Consider the following 18,028-nt stretch of genomic DNA (forward strand, 5'->3'; position numbering starts at 1 on the left):
ACTTTGCCAGGTACAAATCTGATCACGTAGGGGAAAAACATCTGAAAAAAAAATCTGGGTTTGGCTTATCAGGTGACTTCTTTAAAATGTAGCCTCATTGATTGATGAAAATAATGAAACACATAATATGTACTCTGAAAGGAAAGTCTAATTTTAAAATAATTGTTTTTGTCACCAGGGAGTAAGAATGGGAGAGACATCTACAAACATAGCGACACTCAACATGAAACAGGCTATCAAGATCAACGTAAGGGAGGGCTGTGAAGTGGATAACCCTTGTGATTCCAACCCATGTCCCCAGCACAGCTACTGCAGTGACGACTGGGACAGCTACTCCTGTGTCTGTGACCCAGGTAACCTGCTGACCACTCATATAAGAGCTGGATCACACCTTCATGAGCTCATCAGAAGCAGCACAGCAGCAGCAGCAGCATGCTGGCAAAGTGTTCAACTTCTGATTCTTCCTCTTCCAATCAGTATTACCCTTCTCACTCTCACTATAGCACCCTGGAAGCTGCAGTCCTGGGCTAAGAATCCAGGCAATGTATCCACCAGACGGAAGGAGTCTCTGGTCCAAAAGACTCCTGTGCACCTCCCCTTTTCTTTTATTTTTTTTTTCTCAGCCTTTTCTGCTGTTGAATTGCAGTCTCTCACTCTGCATCCTAATCAAGATACTTTGAATGTTTTCAACATTTTGAAGCATGTAGCCGGCACATGCTGTCAGCACCCAGCAAAGTCACCTCCCGTACATGCAGCAAGAGAATACAAAACTATTTATACTTGGCACATGCCCCGAGTATAAAACCAGGAACCAAAGGCACAAGGGTGCCTCAAGCATGGTAACATACTGTCAAAAAGAATGGCTTACTATCATTTTGTTTGAGAGGGAAAAGAGTGCTTCATTTCTGACAGTATCTCAGGGGGAATCTACTGATTATCGAAGATGTGTAATTAGTGTATAAGCTTAAGACAGTCTTTTGGAGACATGCAAATCGTAAATTACAATGGTTGCTGTAATTTTCTTACCTTGTCTCCCCAGGGTACTTCGGGAGAGACTGTGTTGATGTATGTAACTTGAACCCATGTGAGCATGTCTCCACATGCGTGCACAAACCTAGCTCATCCCACGGCTACACCTGTGAATGTGGACAAAACTACTATGGGCAGTACTGCGAAAGCAAGTAAGAGAATTGTTTTGTTCTTGGTTTCTTGATCCTTCCAGGAAGCTCTTCACCTAAGGCAGCAGTCCTCCCCCTTCCTGTTCTGCTTCGATAAACTTTCCTGTTACAGTTGGAGTGGTACTTTAGGCTCCATTGCCTTTTGGCATTCCTGAGCTCTTCCCAAAAACTAGACATGTTATTCAGGAGCCACTTTTCTTCATCATCTGCTCAGGGGTTCTACCAGTTCTGCTGAGTTGCACAGAACTTCATCTCACCTGTACTTTGTGGTGGGTTTGGCCGATTTGCTCTGCATCTCTCCTCCAGCTTCCCCAGCACACTGAACGATGCACCAGTTTGGTGGCCTGTAGCAAGATAAAGTCTCTTTGCAGTGTAGGTCCAGTCCCTGGGCTGGCAAAGAGCCATCTCCTCTGGACAGTCTGGGGCCTGTGTCTATTACTTTGTGGGAGAAACGTGCTGATTTCCCCCCCCCCTCCCCGTCAGCAGCTTCCTGGTCTCTGATAAGCATTCAGCAACCAGCCTTATCCCAGAGGCTGCACTTTGATTTACTGTAATATGGGCCATTCATGATGTGCAAATGAAGGGCATTTGTCTGCCCATTTAGGAATGGCTCATGTGATGTTTCCTTCCCTTTGAAAACTGCAAGCTTCTTCCTCTGCCTTTTGTTGTGTGGGCTTGCAAATGTTGGCCGTGCTGTTGCCAGATTTGTCTTTCATTCCTCTGGACTAGTGACACAGAGATATTGTCCCTTGTCATTATCTGCTGACATGTGAAGTGCAACATTGTGGTTTTTATATTCTAAAGCATAGAAGTACAGACCTACCAATTACCATAAATAAAATTGGTATTGATCTTCAAAACAGACAAAAATAGTTTTTCTTTCCTAAAAATGAACAGCAGGGAGGGGATACCTTGTGCATTACCAGGATCCTGGTCTCAGAGCCCTTGTCCTTCAGACTATTGCTTGCTAAAGACTCCCAGCTTTCAGAGAATCAGAGCTCTTCTTGCCAGAGCTAGTGTTGGGACATCTGTGGGATAACCTGCTCAGAGGCTCACCCAGATGAAATAGTGCCAGTGAGAATGGGGGTTTTCCTTCAGCAGGGGTGGCCTTTGACTTGCTGCTTAGCTTCCAGTGCTGCTGCACTCAGTCTTTGATCCATAGTCCAGATCAAAGCTGCCACCCTCCCCTCTTCCATGTCCCCAACCATGTGTCCTCTGTCACTCCTGTGACAGACCCAGGCTTTTCAGACCTTGTAGTGAACAGTCCAAGCACGCCAGGTTGGCTGAAAGTGGTGACTTTTCTTTATAGGATGAGCTTGCAGATGGCTTTGCACCTGAGCTGGTGTCCCTGTGGGCTGGACAAGGAGCCCTGCTGCCTGGGGCAGGATGGGGATGAGGAGTGGGATATAAAGTGTTGGGGAGCTGTGGCTCAAGGCAGTTTGTGGTGGTAGATAAACCAGGGCACAGGCTCAGAGCCACCTGCACTTGAAAATACTCAGAGAAACATTCCCTCTAGGTTTTCATAGCATTGATATTCTAAATTTTCCAATATTATAGTATATTTATATTTATATTTATATATGTATTGATTGTTGTTTGAGACACATTACTGTCTGTAAGGTGCCGCAGTTGAGTGCAGATTTTGCCCAAAGCTTTTTTTCCACACTTTTAAAGAGGGAACTTATAATAACTTTCTTTCAATTTGATTTTCTTTAATAGGATCGACCTACCTTGTCCCAGAGGTTGGTGGGGAAATCCCATCTGTGGCCCATGTAATTGTGAGACTAGTAAAGGGTTTGATTCTGATTGCAATAAGACCAATGGAGAATGCCACTGCAAGGTAAGCAAAGGCAAAATTTCTTTAGTTTAAAAAGTTTAAAAAGAAACTGTACCACTAATAATTACAAGTGAGTATCTGATACAAAGTACACACAGCTGTGCTTTGTATCATATATATATGTATGTGCATAGTGGAGTTAATCATTATCCAAAGCATTTTGCTGGCACCACCCTTCTCCAAATCATACTGTACAACTCTTATCTTATTTGTGTTTGGAAAATCGAGCTGAGAGGATGAAAGCCTGGCTCTGATCTCTGAAGTGCAGCCTGGTTTATCAGGAGAGATCAGACCGGGGTGCAGAGGAGTGTCAGTGGGGTTTTGTGCATCACAAGTGACTAATAGCCATGAAACAGCTCAGGCCAGCTGGCTGCAGCTCTCCCCTGTGCTATGGCCAGCAAAAGGCCTGGCAGCTGGAGAGAGCTGCAGGGCTAAATGCTTTCCTCACTGCCATCTCTGATGAGTTTTCTGTGGACAGGCAGGGACAGATGGGGGACATGGGAGGGGACACCTCGTCATGAAGGTTTTACAAAGGACTTCTCACAATAGGTTTTAAACTGGCTTGAATGACATCAGAGGAGCTGGGCTTGTGCAGACTGGCGGCTGTGAATCTGGCCCCCTGCTCCTTTCCAAAATGCCAGCAGGACACACAGCAACTGTTGCATTAAATGGAGTCAGTGGGGTGCCAGCTCCACGCTCTTGTGCAATGCTAAGGCCTCAGATCAAACGCATGTACAGAGGCGATTTGAATATGGGATCACTGCGTGCTCTCCACCCTCTATGTGAAACACAAATGCACAGTGCAGGAAGTTTCCTTCGTGGCTCGTTCATGCCATACAAGAGCAGAATTGCAAAGCTGAGAAAACTGTAAATCCCCCAAGAATATGTTTGGTGGGCACTTGCAACAATGCCTGAGGAGTAATGTGGGCCCTGTGGCTCCACTGCAAATGGCAACGCAAACCCTGGGTCTCTGATAATGTAATGTAACTTTTACCTGTGCTCTGCAAAATGAGCCCTTTTATGATGTACATGCTGCTAGAGCAGGTTTCAGAAATGGGAGCAGTTTGGAAGTCACATACCTCATGTCTATCATTTTGGTTTTTCTAGGCCAATTACTACAGGCCCCAAAGCAGTGACACCTGCTACCCCTGCGACTGCTTCCCATCTGGCTCCCACACGCGCGCCTGCGACATGGAGACGGGACAGTGTCCTTGCAAGCCTGGCGTCATAGGGCGGCAGTGCAACCGCTGCGACAACCCCTTTGCAGAGGTCACCGTGAGGGGCTGCGAAGGTACCTCCGCCCAGCCACGCTGCAGTGCAGATGGGGACACTGCGGGGGACAGCTGCGTCCTGGGGCGCTGTGAGCCCAGCAGCATGGCCCCAGCAGTGGGGCAATGGGGGCTGCAGCAGCCTAAACATACACCCCTCGTCCTAGATATGTGCCACACATATCCTCACAGGAGCTGAGGAAACTGGAACAAAGCTCTTAGCTCTTTAATTTTTCTCATATGGAAATATAGCCAGCTGAGGAGGAGTAGGGGGGAGCAAAAGACTAACACCAGTTTTTCTTTAAACCTGAGTTAATCTGCCAGTGCAGTGTTGTATTGCTGAGCTGCAGCTGAAGAGACACCTTTTGACCACAGAGGCATCGTGCTGTGCACCTCGTGTACTCTGCCTTTCTTCCCCATCTTGCCCATCCTGCCTTTCCTCTCACCCACCCACCCACTGTCCTCCTGTGATCAGCACAAAGCTGCTGCAACAGCCAACTCGCCACAGTGTGTGGGTGAAATGAAGGAGAAATGTTTTCCCACAATAAAGGAGCAAGCAGAGATAGGCAGAGCCAAAAGCACAAGCCCCATAATCATCCCGAGCTCTCCTCTGCCTGTACCTGTCTGTCCAATCTGTTGGATAAGGAGCAACTGCTGGGTTACAGCTTGGAAGGCACTGCAGAGGACAGGTATCCTGACAGGGCTTTGGAATTACAGGAAGGTCATTCAGGCAGGTTGAAATGTCTCACTGTTGTGATTTTTATCCTGTCAGAAAAATTGCATCATTTCTTTTTCTGTTTTCAGTAATTTATAATGGCTGTCCCAAAGCTTTCGAGGCTGGTATTTGGTGGCCACAGACCAAGTTTGGCCAGCCAGCTGCTGTGCCTTGTCCTAAGGGCTCAGTGGGTAAGTTCCCTGGGTAAATAATAACCTACTTTATCTGCATGCCTCTTAAAAAAAAAAAAAAAAAAAAAAAAAAAAAAAAAAAAAGTGTACATAGGGAATAGCATTAATTCATTTGGTCTAGAGACTGCAGCATAGCTTATCATATCATGAGCAGAAAAGTTACTATCAATAAATAAATGCAACAGTACATTCCTTTACTAGGGTCCTACTACAGCCTACTAAAGCTAAGAGTTGCAACAAAACTTGCATTTTTCTACACAATATCTTTTCCATAAAAGAAACAGCTGAAAAACACCTTTTATAAAGCAGATGAGCTGTGTTGTTTTGTACAACAGCCAAATGACAATCTGTTTTTTCATATATGTCTCTGAAAACATGCATTAGATTTTTGAAAGAGTTCCCAATCTTTTCCTGTTCTGTGGGAAATGAAAACTCTGTCTTGGTTCTGGACCTGGCAACTCTCTGCTGTGAGTGCTCCTTAGGCTCAGGGAGTTATAAATAGTTATGTGACTGCCACAAATATTTCTAGGGGGAGGCCACTGCTTAAAGGTGTGCAGAAGATTCATGGTCAACCTAGCTCCTGTTCTAAAGATTTTAGGAGATAGAATTTTTTTTTTAGGTGAAGAATATTTTCATGATTAAGCAGTATAAAGCTGAATTAAAATGAGTTTTCTGCAGTGTTCTTGAAGTGTTCACCCAAGCATCTCTTCTAGGCAATGTTGCTTATAGTAATTGCACGTTCTAAGTAAATTTTACAAATCATTCAAAGAAGTAAGCCTTATAATAATGAATATTCAGACTAAGAACCTGAGGTTTAATTGTATTCACCTAATCATGGAAGAGAAATTAGATACAGTAAAATTAATTATAGTTCTTATTTAGATATTGGTAATTAAATGGCTTAGACATATGCAGTATATTATGTGCAAATTAACTAGCACAAATGCAAATTTTGAATTAGATTACTTGCAATTCATGGTGAAGGATCCTCAGCCAGGAATTGCATTTTAAAATTATTTGACAAATAGTACAAAATATAATAGGCTAAATTAAACAGCAAGCTGCTCACAGTCCATTTACAAGTGGCAAAAGGCAATTATGCATGTTGGCTGAAGTGTTTAGCACATGCAGTAATGCAGATGTGTGGGCATGTGTTGATGTGAATACAGCATTTGTCCAGGAGGTCCTCCTATATAGGCTATTGCATAGAAATCTCTGCAGGGGTTAGTTTTCAGGAATACTTAGGAAGTGCAGAGTCTTTCTCTTTTATGGTATAAAGAAATGAATGAATTAATTTGAGAACAATCAGGCAGTGAGGCTGAGAGCAGTTGGGCAGAGCTTGGAGTTTACCTGACTTTTCTCCAAAGCCTGGCTAAAGCAGTTCCTGAAGATTAGTAGTGTTTAACTTTTCTCTCGCTGGAATCCCCTGTTTGTAAATTGAAAGACACGTGTAGCTTTGAGCGACTTAAAAATGTAGGAAATCTGAAAGTCTAGGATAGTTGAAATCTATGAATATTTACCCTGCACAATTCAGAACATTGTTTGCCATTGATGCTTTGTTTCCTTCAGGAAATGCTGTTCGCCATTGTAACATTGAGAAGGGTTGGCTGCCTCCTGAGCTTTTCAACTGCACCACCAACACTTTTGTGGATCTAAAAATCATGGTAAGCTGGGTTTTCCCAGTTTTCCCTTTGTTTTGTAAATAATGACCAGTTTGGACTCCAGTTTGATATCCCTGCACTCAGTCTTTTGACTGCGTCCTTGAACAGCCTCATTTTCCATCAGGACCCTGGTGCTTTTCTGGCTCTCAGTTACATTTGCCGTTGAGTTTTGTTGTCAGTTCTTTCTCAAGACAAAAAAAAATTTGACCGAACAATTCCTTTGTGCCAAAAATCCCTAAATTATGATTGTCTTTGTAACTAGAATTAAAAAAATACATATATAAAATTGGATTTTTTCTTCCTTTTTATCTGATTCAGAATGAGAAGTTACACCACAATGAGACCAAGTTGAATGGAGAGAAAACCATACGGATCGTGAGAGCACTGCAGAATGCCACCAAATATACACACAACTTGTATGGCAACGACGTGAGGACAGCTTACCAGATAATGATCCGGGTCCTTCACTATGAGAGCCAGCAGCAAGGGTTTGACTTGGCAGCCACAAGGGATGTGGAATTCAATGAGGTAAGAGAAATACTGTATAGTGTGCTGAGCCCTTACAGTTTCCCTTGAAAATTGGGTGGCAGTGGGTAATTAAATTTGTCTTTGACCAAGGTGAAGCCAATATTGTGTAATTTTCTAATCTGTTCCACAAATAAGCCTTTCTTCTCAGATTAGAATGGAAAGTTAGTTATGCATGTGTCTATGCATGCATGTGTATGTGTAATACAAATATACTAGAATGTGCTTTTCTAAAAAATATCATCATGGTAACAGCCAAAAGCAATATTCCCCATTTGAAAAGAAATCATCACATTAATGTCTTTTTCTTGGCTAAAATAGTTTTGTGTACTGTATTTATTTTTGTTGTAAAACATGCCTAATGTGATCATGCTCATTCAAATGTGCAGCGAATTAAGTCCGAGCCAGTTACTGACTCTGAAGGTTTCCTCTAATTCAGTTTGAGAACACTTGAGTCATGAGTTGGTACACTGAAAGACATTCCATATCATACTGGTATTTTAAGACACATACTAAAATGTGTGCCAGAGAGCTTCTGCTACTCAGAGCACTCATGAAAGTCTAGTTATTACCAAAGACCTGACCAGGGCTAGAGAACAAGCTGTAGCATCCTCCCTGTCTGGTAAAATATGTAGTTGTGGTGGAAAAATGTGAAATTTGGAGGCAGTTGGGAGTATTCTGTGGTTTGATAATGTAAAGGCTGGATGACCCATGTAAGGCTTGTAGAGCTTTCCTCAATCCCATATGTACAGGGGGGTACCGTTCTCCACTCTTGCTCATACTATTTCCAAGATCCTGGCCATGGCACAACAGAGTCCAAGCTAAAACATTTGTCTGGATCTGTGCTAGCAGAGCCCCGAGCTTGGGCACCAGCATGTGGAATGACTCCACGGGTCGAGACTGGTGTCTGTGCCAAGAACTGTTTGGCTCCCTGAGAAGGTGTGCTACACCCAAGTCACTGCTCACACTACTCCAGGAGGACCAGACAGGTTAGGCAGACCTGGGGTGAAATTGGAGAGCCTGTGCAAAGCCAAGGTGCACCAGGAGAGAATGTCACTGGAGAGTTAAGAGCAGGAAGAAATGCAGCTGAGAAAATACTTAGTGTCTTGGACTATATAATCAGCAGAGAGTGGAGAACTTCTGAAACATTTTACATTTTAGATGCACCAAATTTTAAGAGATCCAGTTTTTTCTTTCCTGTGGGCTGTGAATCATGCCATTCTGATCTTGAAAAGGAACTTCATTTCTAGCATTTTCCGTTAAGTAGAAATGCGAACAATAAGCAAAGAAAAAAATGGTTTGGAAACATGTGCTTTAATTTATTGTTCTCTGTATTTGGCACTGAAATTCATACAGATGATGTTTTCAAGACCTCCCTAAATATTTTAGGATAGGTCAGGAATTTGAAAACTAATGAGTAGCTCATGAAGAAAAGGAGGTAACATCCTAGGCTGAGGAAGCAAAAGGGGAGAAGGAATTTTTTTTATAATCCCACATAGAAGCCTGAAAAATAGATAATAAAACCCCATAAATAATGTTCACAAACATGGAGGAGGCCTGGTACCAAGTACAGTATGTGTCTCCTGCATTCCTGGGATCCATGTTGTGCTTCTCACCCTAGGTAAAGGTGGTCATATTGGGAGTCTCTTTTAGCTCAGATACGTGCTTGCAGCCTCAAACAGTAAAGACAGGATACAGATAAGCTCCTTCTAAATGAAGCCTAAATATTTGTCTTGGCTATTTTAGAGCTTGTGGTGATTAATTCCTACTGCCACTTACACCAATTTTACCTTAGTTAGGAATTAGGCTTTGTTACAACAACATAGTTCATATGTACACCAAGATTAAAAAGTTTTTAGCATCTTTCTCATTTAAGCCATTTAGCACACTCTTTTGGGGTTAGTCTCCTTCCATTCAGCCTGAGGGTCCCTTTGCATATTTTTCTAAGGAAGGGCAGAAAAGTCAGGTCCTCAGAAAGAAATGCCTTTTAATACCATTTGTAAGCAATGTAAAAATGGGGAGACAATGAGATGATTTAAGTTTTCTTATGTATTTTCAACTTTGTCTATGCAAGTTAATATTCACTCTTAGCATTCTTCACTGTATAAGTTGTCTTCATTGTCTAGGAAACAAAGTAAAAGAAAAAATTAAAGTAAAACAGGAAGTGATATTTCTATCCATGGCTTTATTTTGTTTTTCAACAAAAAAACATTATTTTGATTTATCTGGGGACGCTCTTCAGTGTACTTGATAAGAGCTGTGCTTTTCATATGTCTGATCTCTCAGAAATAAAAAAAACATGGATAGGTTTTCCTCCTGCATCTTCTTGCTCAATTTCTTGTCATTAGGGAGAAGAAAGTAGGCAGTTCTCTTACAGTCTCCAATTTTGGCTTACTTTACTTGTAAAAAGTTTGGAGGGATTTGCTTTACATGACCAAAAAACCTCTGGGTGAGAGGTGTTTATTTTTATATGGCTGCAGTAGAACATGCTGCATTAATTTTCAATACTTCTCACTTGAAACTGCCAATAATTTTCAATACTTCTCACTTGAAACCCAGCACTGTATTTGATTCATAATTTAGGCTTGTACTTTATTTCTCAGAATATTATCAAAGTGGGTAGTGCTTTACTGGACCCTGGCAACAAGGAGCACTGGGAGCAAATTCAGAGAACGGAGGGTGGCACCGCTCACCTGCTCAGGCACTATGAGGAATATTTCAACAATGTGGCCCAGAACATGAAAAAAACCTACATGAGACCTTTTGTCATTGTTGCCACTAACATGAGTGAGTATCTGTGTTGAAAACTGCCTCTTTTTTGACTCTTAAAAATGTGCTGGACAGATATGCTAGTTATTTGTTTTGGTAGCACCCACTGAGAAAAATCATTGCATGAGTTTCAAAGCATTCGAGCCTTGATCCGTATCTTTCAGTTGCCATGGGGGCCTCCTGGGAGATGTCTGATCTGTTTTGCCTCTGGACCATGCCACTGCTCCATGTGGCTTTTTGTTGCAGTCATGGCAATGTAGAGATAGTAGGAAGGACTAAGTTTGTAAATAAAGGTAATGGCTTTTGAGAATAGCTAATATAGTTGAATGTAGTAGATCTCTTTTTTGGAAGAATCACACCAACACCACCTGAAGAATTACTGCAGTACAAAAAAAAAAAAGTAACCCTACTATTGATTTTAGTGCATATTATTAATCTTACTTACAGAGGTATGGACTGCCCAGGGAGGTGGTGGAATTCCAAGCCCTGGAGATGTTCAAGAAACACCTGGATGTGGCATTTAGTGCTGTGGTCTAGTTGACAGGGTAATGATCTATCAAAGGTTGGACTCAATGACCTTATAGGTCTTTTCCAACTTAGACGATTCTGTGATTATAGCTCTGATTTTCACATGCTTTCCTAACTTGGAACCTATCCAGAAAACCAACATCTGTAGAGATTCTTGTGCTGAAAGGTATTTTCACAGAATCACCAGTCCTTCAAATGCCATCCCAGTCTTGCAAAACCCATAATCAGAACAAAATCCATGTGATCTAAAATACCCAGAATGAGTCTAAACTGAGAAGGAAACATCAGGCATACCAAGACACCTTCCCCACCTATCACAAGAAATTTCTCCTCTGACAAACAAATAGCAGCTTCTGCACTTTGGACTGTGATGTATTTCATAGACATCCCTGCAGTGCATATGCAGGTGAAGCACAGCAACCACAGTCTGGTCAGCTTATTTCCCCGTTTTCTCCCATGCTCTCTCTATTTCATTTTCTTCCCAGCTACAAACAGTCTGAGCTGAGGGGGTGTTGGTGATAGTCCTGCTCTGTGAGGTGAGATGGAGCCAGCTGACCTTCAGAAGTCCCTCACAAGCAGCATTGCTATTCGGTTTTTCTTTCAGAGGTGCTCTAAACTATATCAGCCTTAACTTGTGTTTAGCTTTTCAAGCTGTTGCTTTTATTTCAGATATGAAATAAAAGGGCTTATGTGCCAAAAGTTATTTTCCCAGCAACACCAGCTCTTATAGTAAGACTTTGAACTGGCTATAAACCTTGTCCCAAGAATGCTTTATGTCCACAGTCACAGGGCAGAAAATCAAAGACACAAAGCAGTCAAGTTACAAAGGCTGTAGCATCCTGCTTCAACAGGGCATAGTTTATTGTTGAACTAAGCCAAACTGAAACACTTTGATTTTTCTTTAATAAATCAAAATTGAAATACTTCCTTATGATTCAGGACTATGAGAATCAAAATATTTTTATCTTCATACTCAGAAAAAAAATATGCTTAGGATTTTAACCCAACTGAACTGACATGAAAACAAACCCCAGAATTTCTTCCAGATTGTAAATCATGATTTTTTTTCAACCAGTTCTTCCTGTGTAAAGAGGTATGAGTTTGAGAGGGATGAGGCAACTCTGGTCTGAAAGAGGTCTGTTTTCTTTTGAACAGTTTTTCCAGGTGAACATGGTGTTAATAGAGTTTCCTAATGGCTCATCTGGGATTTAGTTAGAAACTAGGAAAGGAATGGAAATTCGTGGGTCTTAACGTGGATATTTCTTCATACAGAAATTTGCAGAGGATCACACCTTTTGGTATAGGGTTACCCCCAGGACATGTAAATTGGCACTCAATGACTTGTCTTAAATGAGAAGGTTAAAGCCAACTCAACAGCTTTTAAGTATTTGGGCAGTTAAACAGGCAGAGATGATGAGGTAAGCCAGGGAGAAACTGCCAGTGGAGGACTAAGGAGTAGTCCCAGATAAAATACATGTTATTTTCTTCGGTCAGCTGACTTCACAATCCAACAGATGCAGAACTACGTTTTTGAAGCAGTAGATTTAGTCTTCCCATTAAAAAGCAAGTCTAAAATTGGAACATGCAGCACACACTGGAGCAAGCCAGCAGCACATGGAGAATCTCTGTGAAGCAGGAGCATTCACTGAGCAGCAGTCAGGGAAAAGCCTCCGTGAAACCCCAGTCAGCTGCTGCTGGAGAAGTACCAGCAAAGTGATCTACCTCGAGATGAGTATTAGCAAAAGTTTCTTCACTGAAGTAATTCCCAGGCATTGAAACAGGTGGTCCAGGGAAGTCACCATCTCTGGAGGTATTTAAGACATGTAGATGTGGCCCCTGGGGCCATGGTTTAGTGCTGGACTTGGCGGTGCTGAGTTAAGAGTTCCACTTGATCTTGGAGATCTTTTCCAACCTAAATGATTTTATGGTTCTTTATTTCCAATGTTTCCAGTATGTTTTCATAGTATAAGATACTGTCTTGTGAATTCCTTTCCACTGAACAATAAATGTATAATTTGATAAATGTAACATAATGCTGACGCATAAACTTTTAGTTATCATAGAAGGTGTTAACGGAAAGAAATTAAATTTTACTTTCTATTTTGGGGTTTAAAATTTTTATCTGCATTGTGTAGTCATTTTAACCTTTCAATAATGTTTCACTGTGCTGATGGGAAACTTTTATGCCCTCCAGTTATTGCTGTTGACATCTTTGACAAGTCTAATTTCACGGGAGCTAGAATACCACGATTTCATGAGATTAAAGAAGATTACCCAAAAGATCTGGAGTCATCTGTTGTCTTCCCTGATACTTTATTCAGACCTTCAGAAAGGAAAGGTAAAACCCTTCTGCTGCTCTTTGGTGAGCAATTATGGCCAGTTCCCAGGGAGCGTGATGGATCCCGAGGGAGCAGAGTGGTACTAGGGTGAGAGTAGGGCAATTGTCTGCACAAGTGAACATTATTTAGGGATGGAGCAGCTGTGCATACTTCTGAGGCATTTTGCCTGCCGGCAGTGATGGACTGGCTGTACCTGTCTGTCGGGTCTCGCCTGCAGCCCCTCAAAGCCCTGTCAAAGCAGGAGAAATGCTCTGCCTCCGTTCCCACCAGGATAGGATGGGATGGCTGCCCAGCGCCTGCAGTCCCACAGCCACCTTCCTCCACTCCCTGCAGAGATGGAGGGAGGTGGTGTGAGAGACAGAGAACCAAATTCTGGGAGCACAGAGAGGTGTTATCAGAACTAGGCAGCAATGAAAAAGTCTTGAGCTGGGTGATAAGGGAGAATACATGGGGAAGTACCTGCTTCCCAGTGTCTCTGAAGTATCCCAAGATTGCTGCAAAGCACTACATGGTTTTTTGGGCAAAGGGAGAGAGGGTAACTCAAAGTTCAATACATGTACCATTGTTGAATGTCTTCTGAATGGGGAAATAGTAACTCTTCTGAAAATAATACATAACAAGCTAGTACAGCTTTATGACTTTTTACTTAGAGTATCTGCTTCTATGATTTGTATCTTTTCTGTAAGACAAAAGGGAATGGGAATTTTAAGAGAATCTTCCAAAACAGAAAGCTCATTAAATGAGAGAATTAGCAGGGAGAAATCTTACGTGAGTAGTTGGTGTGTTCATTAATACTAGTTTTGCCATATATAAACATATATGCAATTTAACAGCATGCATAATGTTTTAATGTTCTCTGAAGTTATGCATGGGATACTTATGGACCTTTTAGCTTAGAAATTGCTTATTTTATAGCTAGACTAAATGGCTTTTCACTGTTCAATGGTTATTTGATTATCAGCTATATAACTATGATTTTGTGCTGAAATTTTATTAAAAATATCAAATATAACATTAGGAGCATGCTGAGTTCTCTGAGCCTGGAGTTGTGAAAACTCTAATATTATTGTATCTTGGCAAAGCAAAATTACCAGTTTAAATGGTAGCTCTGAAGCTGTGTGCAAAGAATTTAATATTTGTGTTGATTCCGTAGCAGTGCCCACAATGAAACCTTCAAATCAGAAAATACCCTCTAAGTTGAACGGCGATGTGTTCAGCCCTGAGAGTGCTTTTGCAAAGAGAAAGAAGAGACACCCAGACATTGAGACACATCATACTGTCGCCATGGTCATTATATATCGATCCCTGGGACACCTCCTGCCTGAAAACTATGATCCTGACAGGAGGAGCTTGAGGTAAACTTCAGACCTGTTCGTGAATTGTTTAGATCCCTTCTTCTGCTCTCGGAATGCATGGGGGAGACAGAGCTGCTTTTACACCAGCCAAATGTCATCAGTGCTGCTGTTCTCACTGCAGTACTGTCTCATGTCCTCCTCTGGCACACTGTGGGATAATAACTATGCCAAAAGTGCCAGCAGTTTTTGGAAACACATCTGTATGGAAGGCTGTTGGTATGCCTGCCTCACTTTCTGAGCAGAAGCAACTGGAGATCTTCTCTTTGCAGAACGTAGCTTTGCATTTTGATGTGTAGATGACTGTGCAATTTTTCTCCTCGTGCAGATTGCCAAATCGCCCTATCATCAACACACCTGTAGTGAGCACAGCCATTCACAATGATGGGGAGTTTCCTCCCAACCTGGTGGAAAAGCCTGTCATAGTGGAGTATGCCATGCTGGAAACGGAGGAGAGAACAAAGCCTGTCTGTGTCTTCTGGAATCACTCTATCACGTATGTCCCCTACTTGCTTTAGGACTGTGAGTAGCAGAAAACTCCAGCCCGGGAGGATAATTCTGGAGGAAACCCTGTCTTGGTCTGTCTATTCAACCGACAACTGATTTTTGGTGGAATAGAGCCATGTAGTCATTTCCCACCAACGTGAGAAAAATGAAAATAATTATCATAACTCCTCAAACAAAGGATTAGCCATGCGGTTTCTAAGGAACACAGTGCTGTCATGTCTTTCTGCAGGGTTCATTTTCACCCAGAAACAATAAATCCCACAATTTCCTTGTATTTGTCCATGTTATTTGCCCACGGATGTATGTCTGGACAGGCATGGTCCAACTCCAGTGTCTGAATTAATGGCATGTCTGAGGTCTTTAAGTCAGGATTTTCAGGAGATGATTCAGCTCTTCCATGGGCTGAATCTTCTCCTGTTACACTCCAGTGACTATGGACAGAGTAGATAGCAAACAGGCACCTACACTTGGTGCCTCAACCAGGGCCAGTGCAAAAAATTACAAAACCAAATGTTCATTGTGGTAGAAATGAGGACTGAGGTTTTGCAGATAAAATTAGGAGTAAAGATTATGAATTTCTGAATCACAAATTTTTGAATTAAAAGTTAATGCAAAGGCAGTTGCATTGACTGGTAAGAAACTTAACTTTCATTTCATCAACTATTGTGGATTTGCTTTCATTTGTTTTAGTGAAAAATTGGAGGGCGTGGAAATACCTTTTTTTGGACATTAGATCTTTTAAGTTTATGGGAAGCAATTGTAATATAGAAGCAGAATATAAGGAGAGAGTATTTGACTCTCTAGGAGGGAAGTGTTAGGAAAAAGGTGAAATGTTCTGCAAATCCTTCATTTAGGTCTTTTGTATTCAGTAAAGTTCAAGATAAAGACATCTTTTTCTTGAAAATGAGAAAAATTATATGAGCTGGAACTGTATATGCTGATGTTTCATTGGTTTTAAGGCATTGTGGAAACAGCACAGTCCTGTTGGAGATATTTCAAGAGTGTGGATAAAACTGTAACTATTACATATATATTGCAATTTCCAGCTACAAACCCAGGTACACAATGAGAGGATGACATGGTCTGCCCAGGGGAAAGGGAATAGCTGTTATTTGTTTCCTAAAAACCCCAAAAAATTCTAGTAAACCTATGAAAAATCCATTAAAAGGCAATATCCTGTTGCCTTTTACAACAGCAAACTAACCTAGGGAATGTGTGCCTCCTAGTTAAAGGCTTCAGGAGATTATATCATTTAAAGGATCGAAGATGCAACAGAAATCTCTTATCTTCACAGTAATAAACTCTTCCATTTGCCCACATGTGAAATAGTGTTTTTGCTTGTATGCACTCTGTCAATCTGCTGATTGTGAGGGAATGGTAAGTCCTTTTTCATAAATTTTTAAACATTGTTTGAGCTTGAATAACTCATTAGCTCTAAAGTGATTCATCTGTTAGCTATTCGCTGGCAACTTCAGTGGCATTGTTATCTGTGTTACGCCTTCCTACAGCCACAATTGAAAAGCAGCTCTTAGGTGGCATGTAATGAAAGAGCTTTTAGAAAGAGAGTACTTTTTGAGAGGAAGTGATATTAAAATTTAACAAATATTTTATTGCTAAATGAAAAAGAGGTCTTGTCATATCTAATTGAAAAATCTTTCAGTAACTGAAAGACTATTTTTATTACTCATTAACTTCAGAATAGAATAATTAATATTGATACAAAATAATTTCTGAAGTCACTGGAGTTAACCATTTATAGGTTGGACTTGATGATCTTAGAGGTCTCTTCCAACCTCATTATTCTGTGATTCTGTGATAACTGCACAGGGAAGAATTTTAAGGCAGCAGTTCCTCCCCATTGTTAATATAAGAGATCTCCTGGTATGAAATATTATTTATTAGAGAAGGTTTTAACCTTTCCTTGTGTACTTTTCAGAGGAACTGTATAATGATATCATATTATTGCTGAAACATATTTCACTCAAAAACATGTGTCCCTCTGTGGTTCTGGTATTATTTACCTTGGTTACAGTGATTTTTGTTCAGTGCAATCTCTTTCCCGTATTGGTTGCATGGTCACTGACCCAAAAGCAAATTTTTTTCTTCTTTTTTTTAAGTCAAAATAGACTGTTATAAACCCATGAAATCTAGCCAGCTGTCTTATCAGAAACTACTTAAACTGAAGGACTTTTTAGTTTGATGATACTCTTTCAGGCAGGTAGACAGCTGTAGATAATTCTGTGATGGTACTTGCAGTAGTCTCTGGTAATGCAGCACAAGCTGCCACAGAGGGCAGTGGAAGGTAAGGGGAGATTGGAGGATGGCACTCAGAAATGCCTTTTTTTCCCCACAGGATTGGCGGGACAGGTGCCTGGTCCTCCCGAGGGTGTGAGCTGTTTTCCAGAAACCACAGCCATATCGCTTGCCAGTGCAACCATATCACCAGCTTCGCTGTCCTGATGGACATTTCTAAACGAGAGGTGGGTGATGTCAGGCTCATGATTTTTGGAGACTTTGGTTTTTACGGGCTTTGGCTCAGAGCTTGAGCTTTGTGTGTGACTCAGGGCATTGTCAGCAGATCAGTCCCAGTGTTAGGAGTGTGTTGCCCATGTCTGGCAGCATCTGCCACTGGGTTTCCTGAAAGAACCTTCTTACCTGGTTGGTGCATCCTCTGGGTGCTGCTCATGTTTAGCAACTAAAGAGGTGGCATCACCCATTCCTGTTGGTCCCTAAGTAAATCTGTATGTTGGCTCAGTGGTAATGAAAACGTTGGCATCCTGAGTAGTAGATTTGATTGGAGGAAAAGGAAGGGAAAACCCTAAGAGTTCCTGTCAATCTGTCTTTCTACAGAATGGGGAGGTGCTTCCTCTGAAGATCGTCACTTACACAACTGTATCCATCTCGCTGGCGGCTTTGCTGATCACCTTCATTTTGCTGGTCCTGATCCGCACACTGCGTTCCAACTTGCACAGTATCCACAAAAACCTGGTGGCTGCACTGTTCTTTTCTGAGCTTGTCTTTCTTATTGGAATCAACCAGACTGAAAACCCGGTAAGACTTACTCTGTGTTCACTGCTAGACTTGTTCTCAAGCTTTAAATTGGGAGTTCATATTGCGGCTTTTATCTTCTCCCATCTGTTTCACTTTCTCCTCTTTTT

At 41.6% G+C, this 18,028-nt stretch overlaps 1 protein-coding gene across 4 annotated transcripts in view; it reads left to right on the forward strand.

The window, feature by feature from the left end:
* Positions 1-18,028, forward strand: part of CELSR1 (cadherin EGF LAG seven-pass G-type receptor 1) — a 162,965-nt gene that overhangs the window by 124,216 nt on the left and 20,721 nt on the right. For 2 of the 4 annotated variants that reach the window (XM_053943849.1, XM_053943851.1), the window contains exons 12-24: positions 179-353; positions 1,040-1,181; positions 2,898-3,018; positions 4,123-4,306; positions 5,088-5,189; positions 6,759-6,853; positions 7,169-7,378; positions 9,979-10,162; positions 12,867-13,010; positions 14,165-14,366; positions 14,692-14,859; positions 17,224-17,350; positions 17,721-17,921. In XM_053943849.1, the coding sequence (XP_053799824.1) occupies positions 179-353; positions 1,040-1,181; positions 2,898-3,018; positions 4,123-4,306; positions 5,088-5,189; positions 6,759-6,853; positions 7,169-7,378; positions 9,979-10,162; positions 12,867-13,010; positions 14,165-14,366; positions 14,692-14,859; positions 17,224-17,350; positions 17,721-17,921 (2,055 nt within the window). The remainder of the gene's footprint in view (positions 1-178; positions 354-1,039; positions 1,182-2,897; positions 3,019-4,122; positions 4,307-5,087; positions 5,190-6,758; positions 6,854-7,168; positions 7,379-9,978; positions 10,163-12,866; positions 13,011-14,164; positions 14,367-14,691; positions 14,860-17,223; positions 17,351-17,720; positions 17,922-18,028) is intronic. The other 2 variants (XM_053943850.1, XM_053943848.1) reach the window with 1 other exon arrangement.

Source organism: Vidua chalybeata, chromosome 5, assembly GCF_026979565.1.
Source record: "Vidua chalybeata isolate OUT-0048 chromosome 5, bVidCha1 merged haplotype, whole genome shotgun sequence".
Taxonomy (NCBI): domain Eukaryota; kingdom Metazoa; phylum Chordata; class Aves; order Passeriformes; family Viduidae; genus Vidua; species Vidua chalybeata.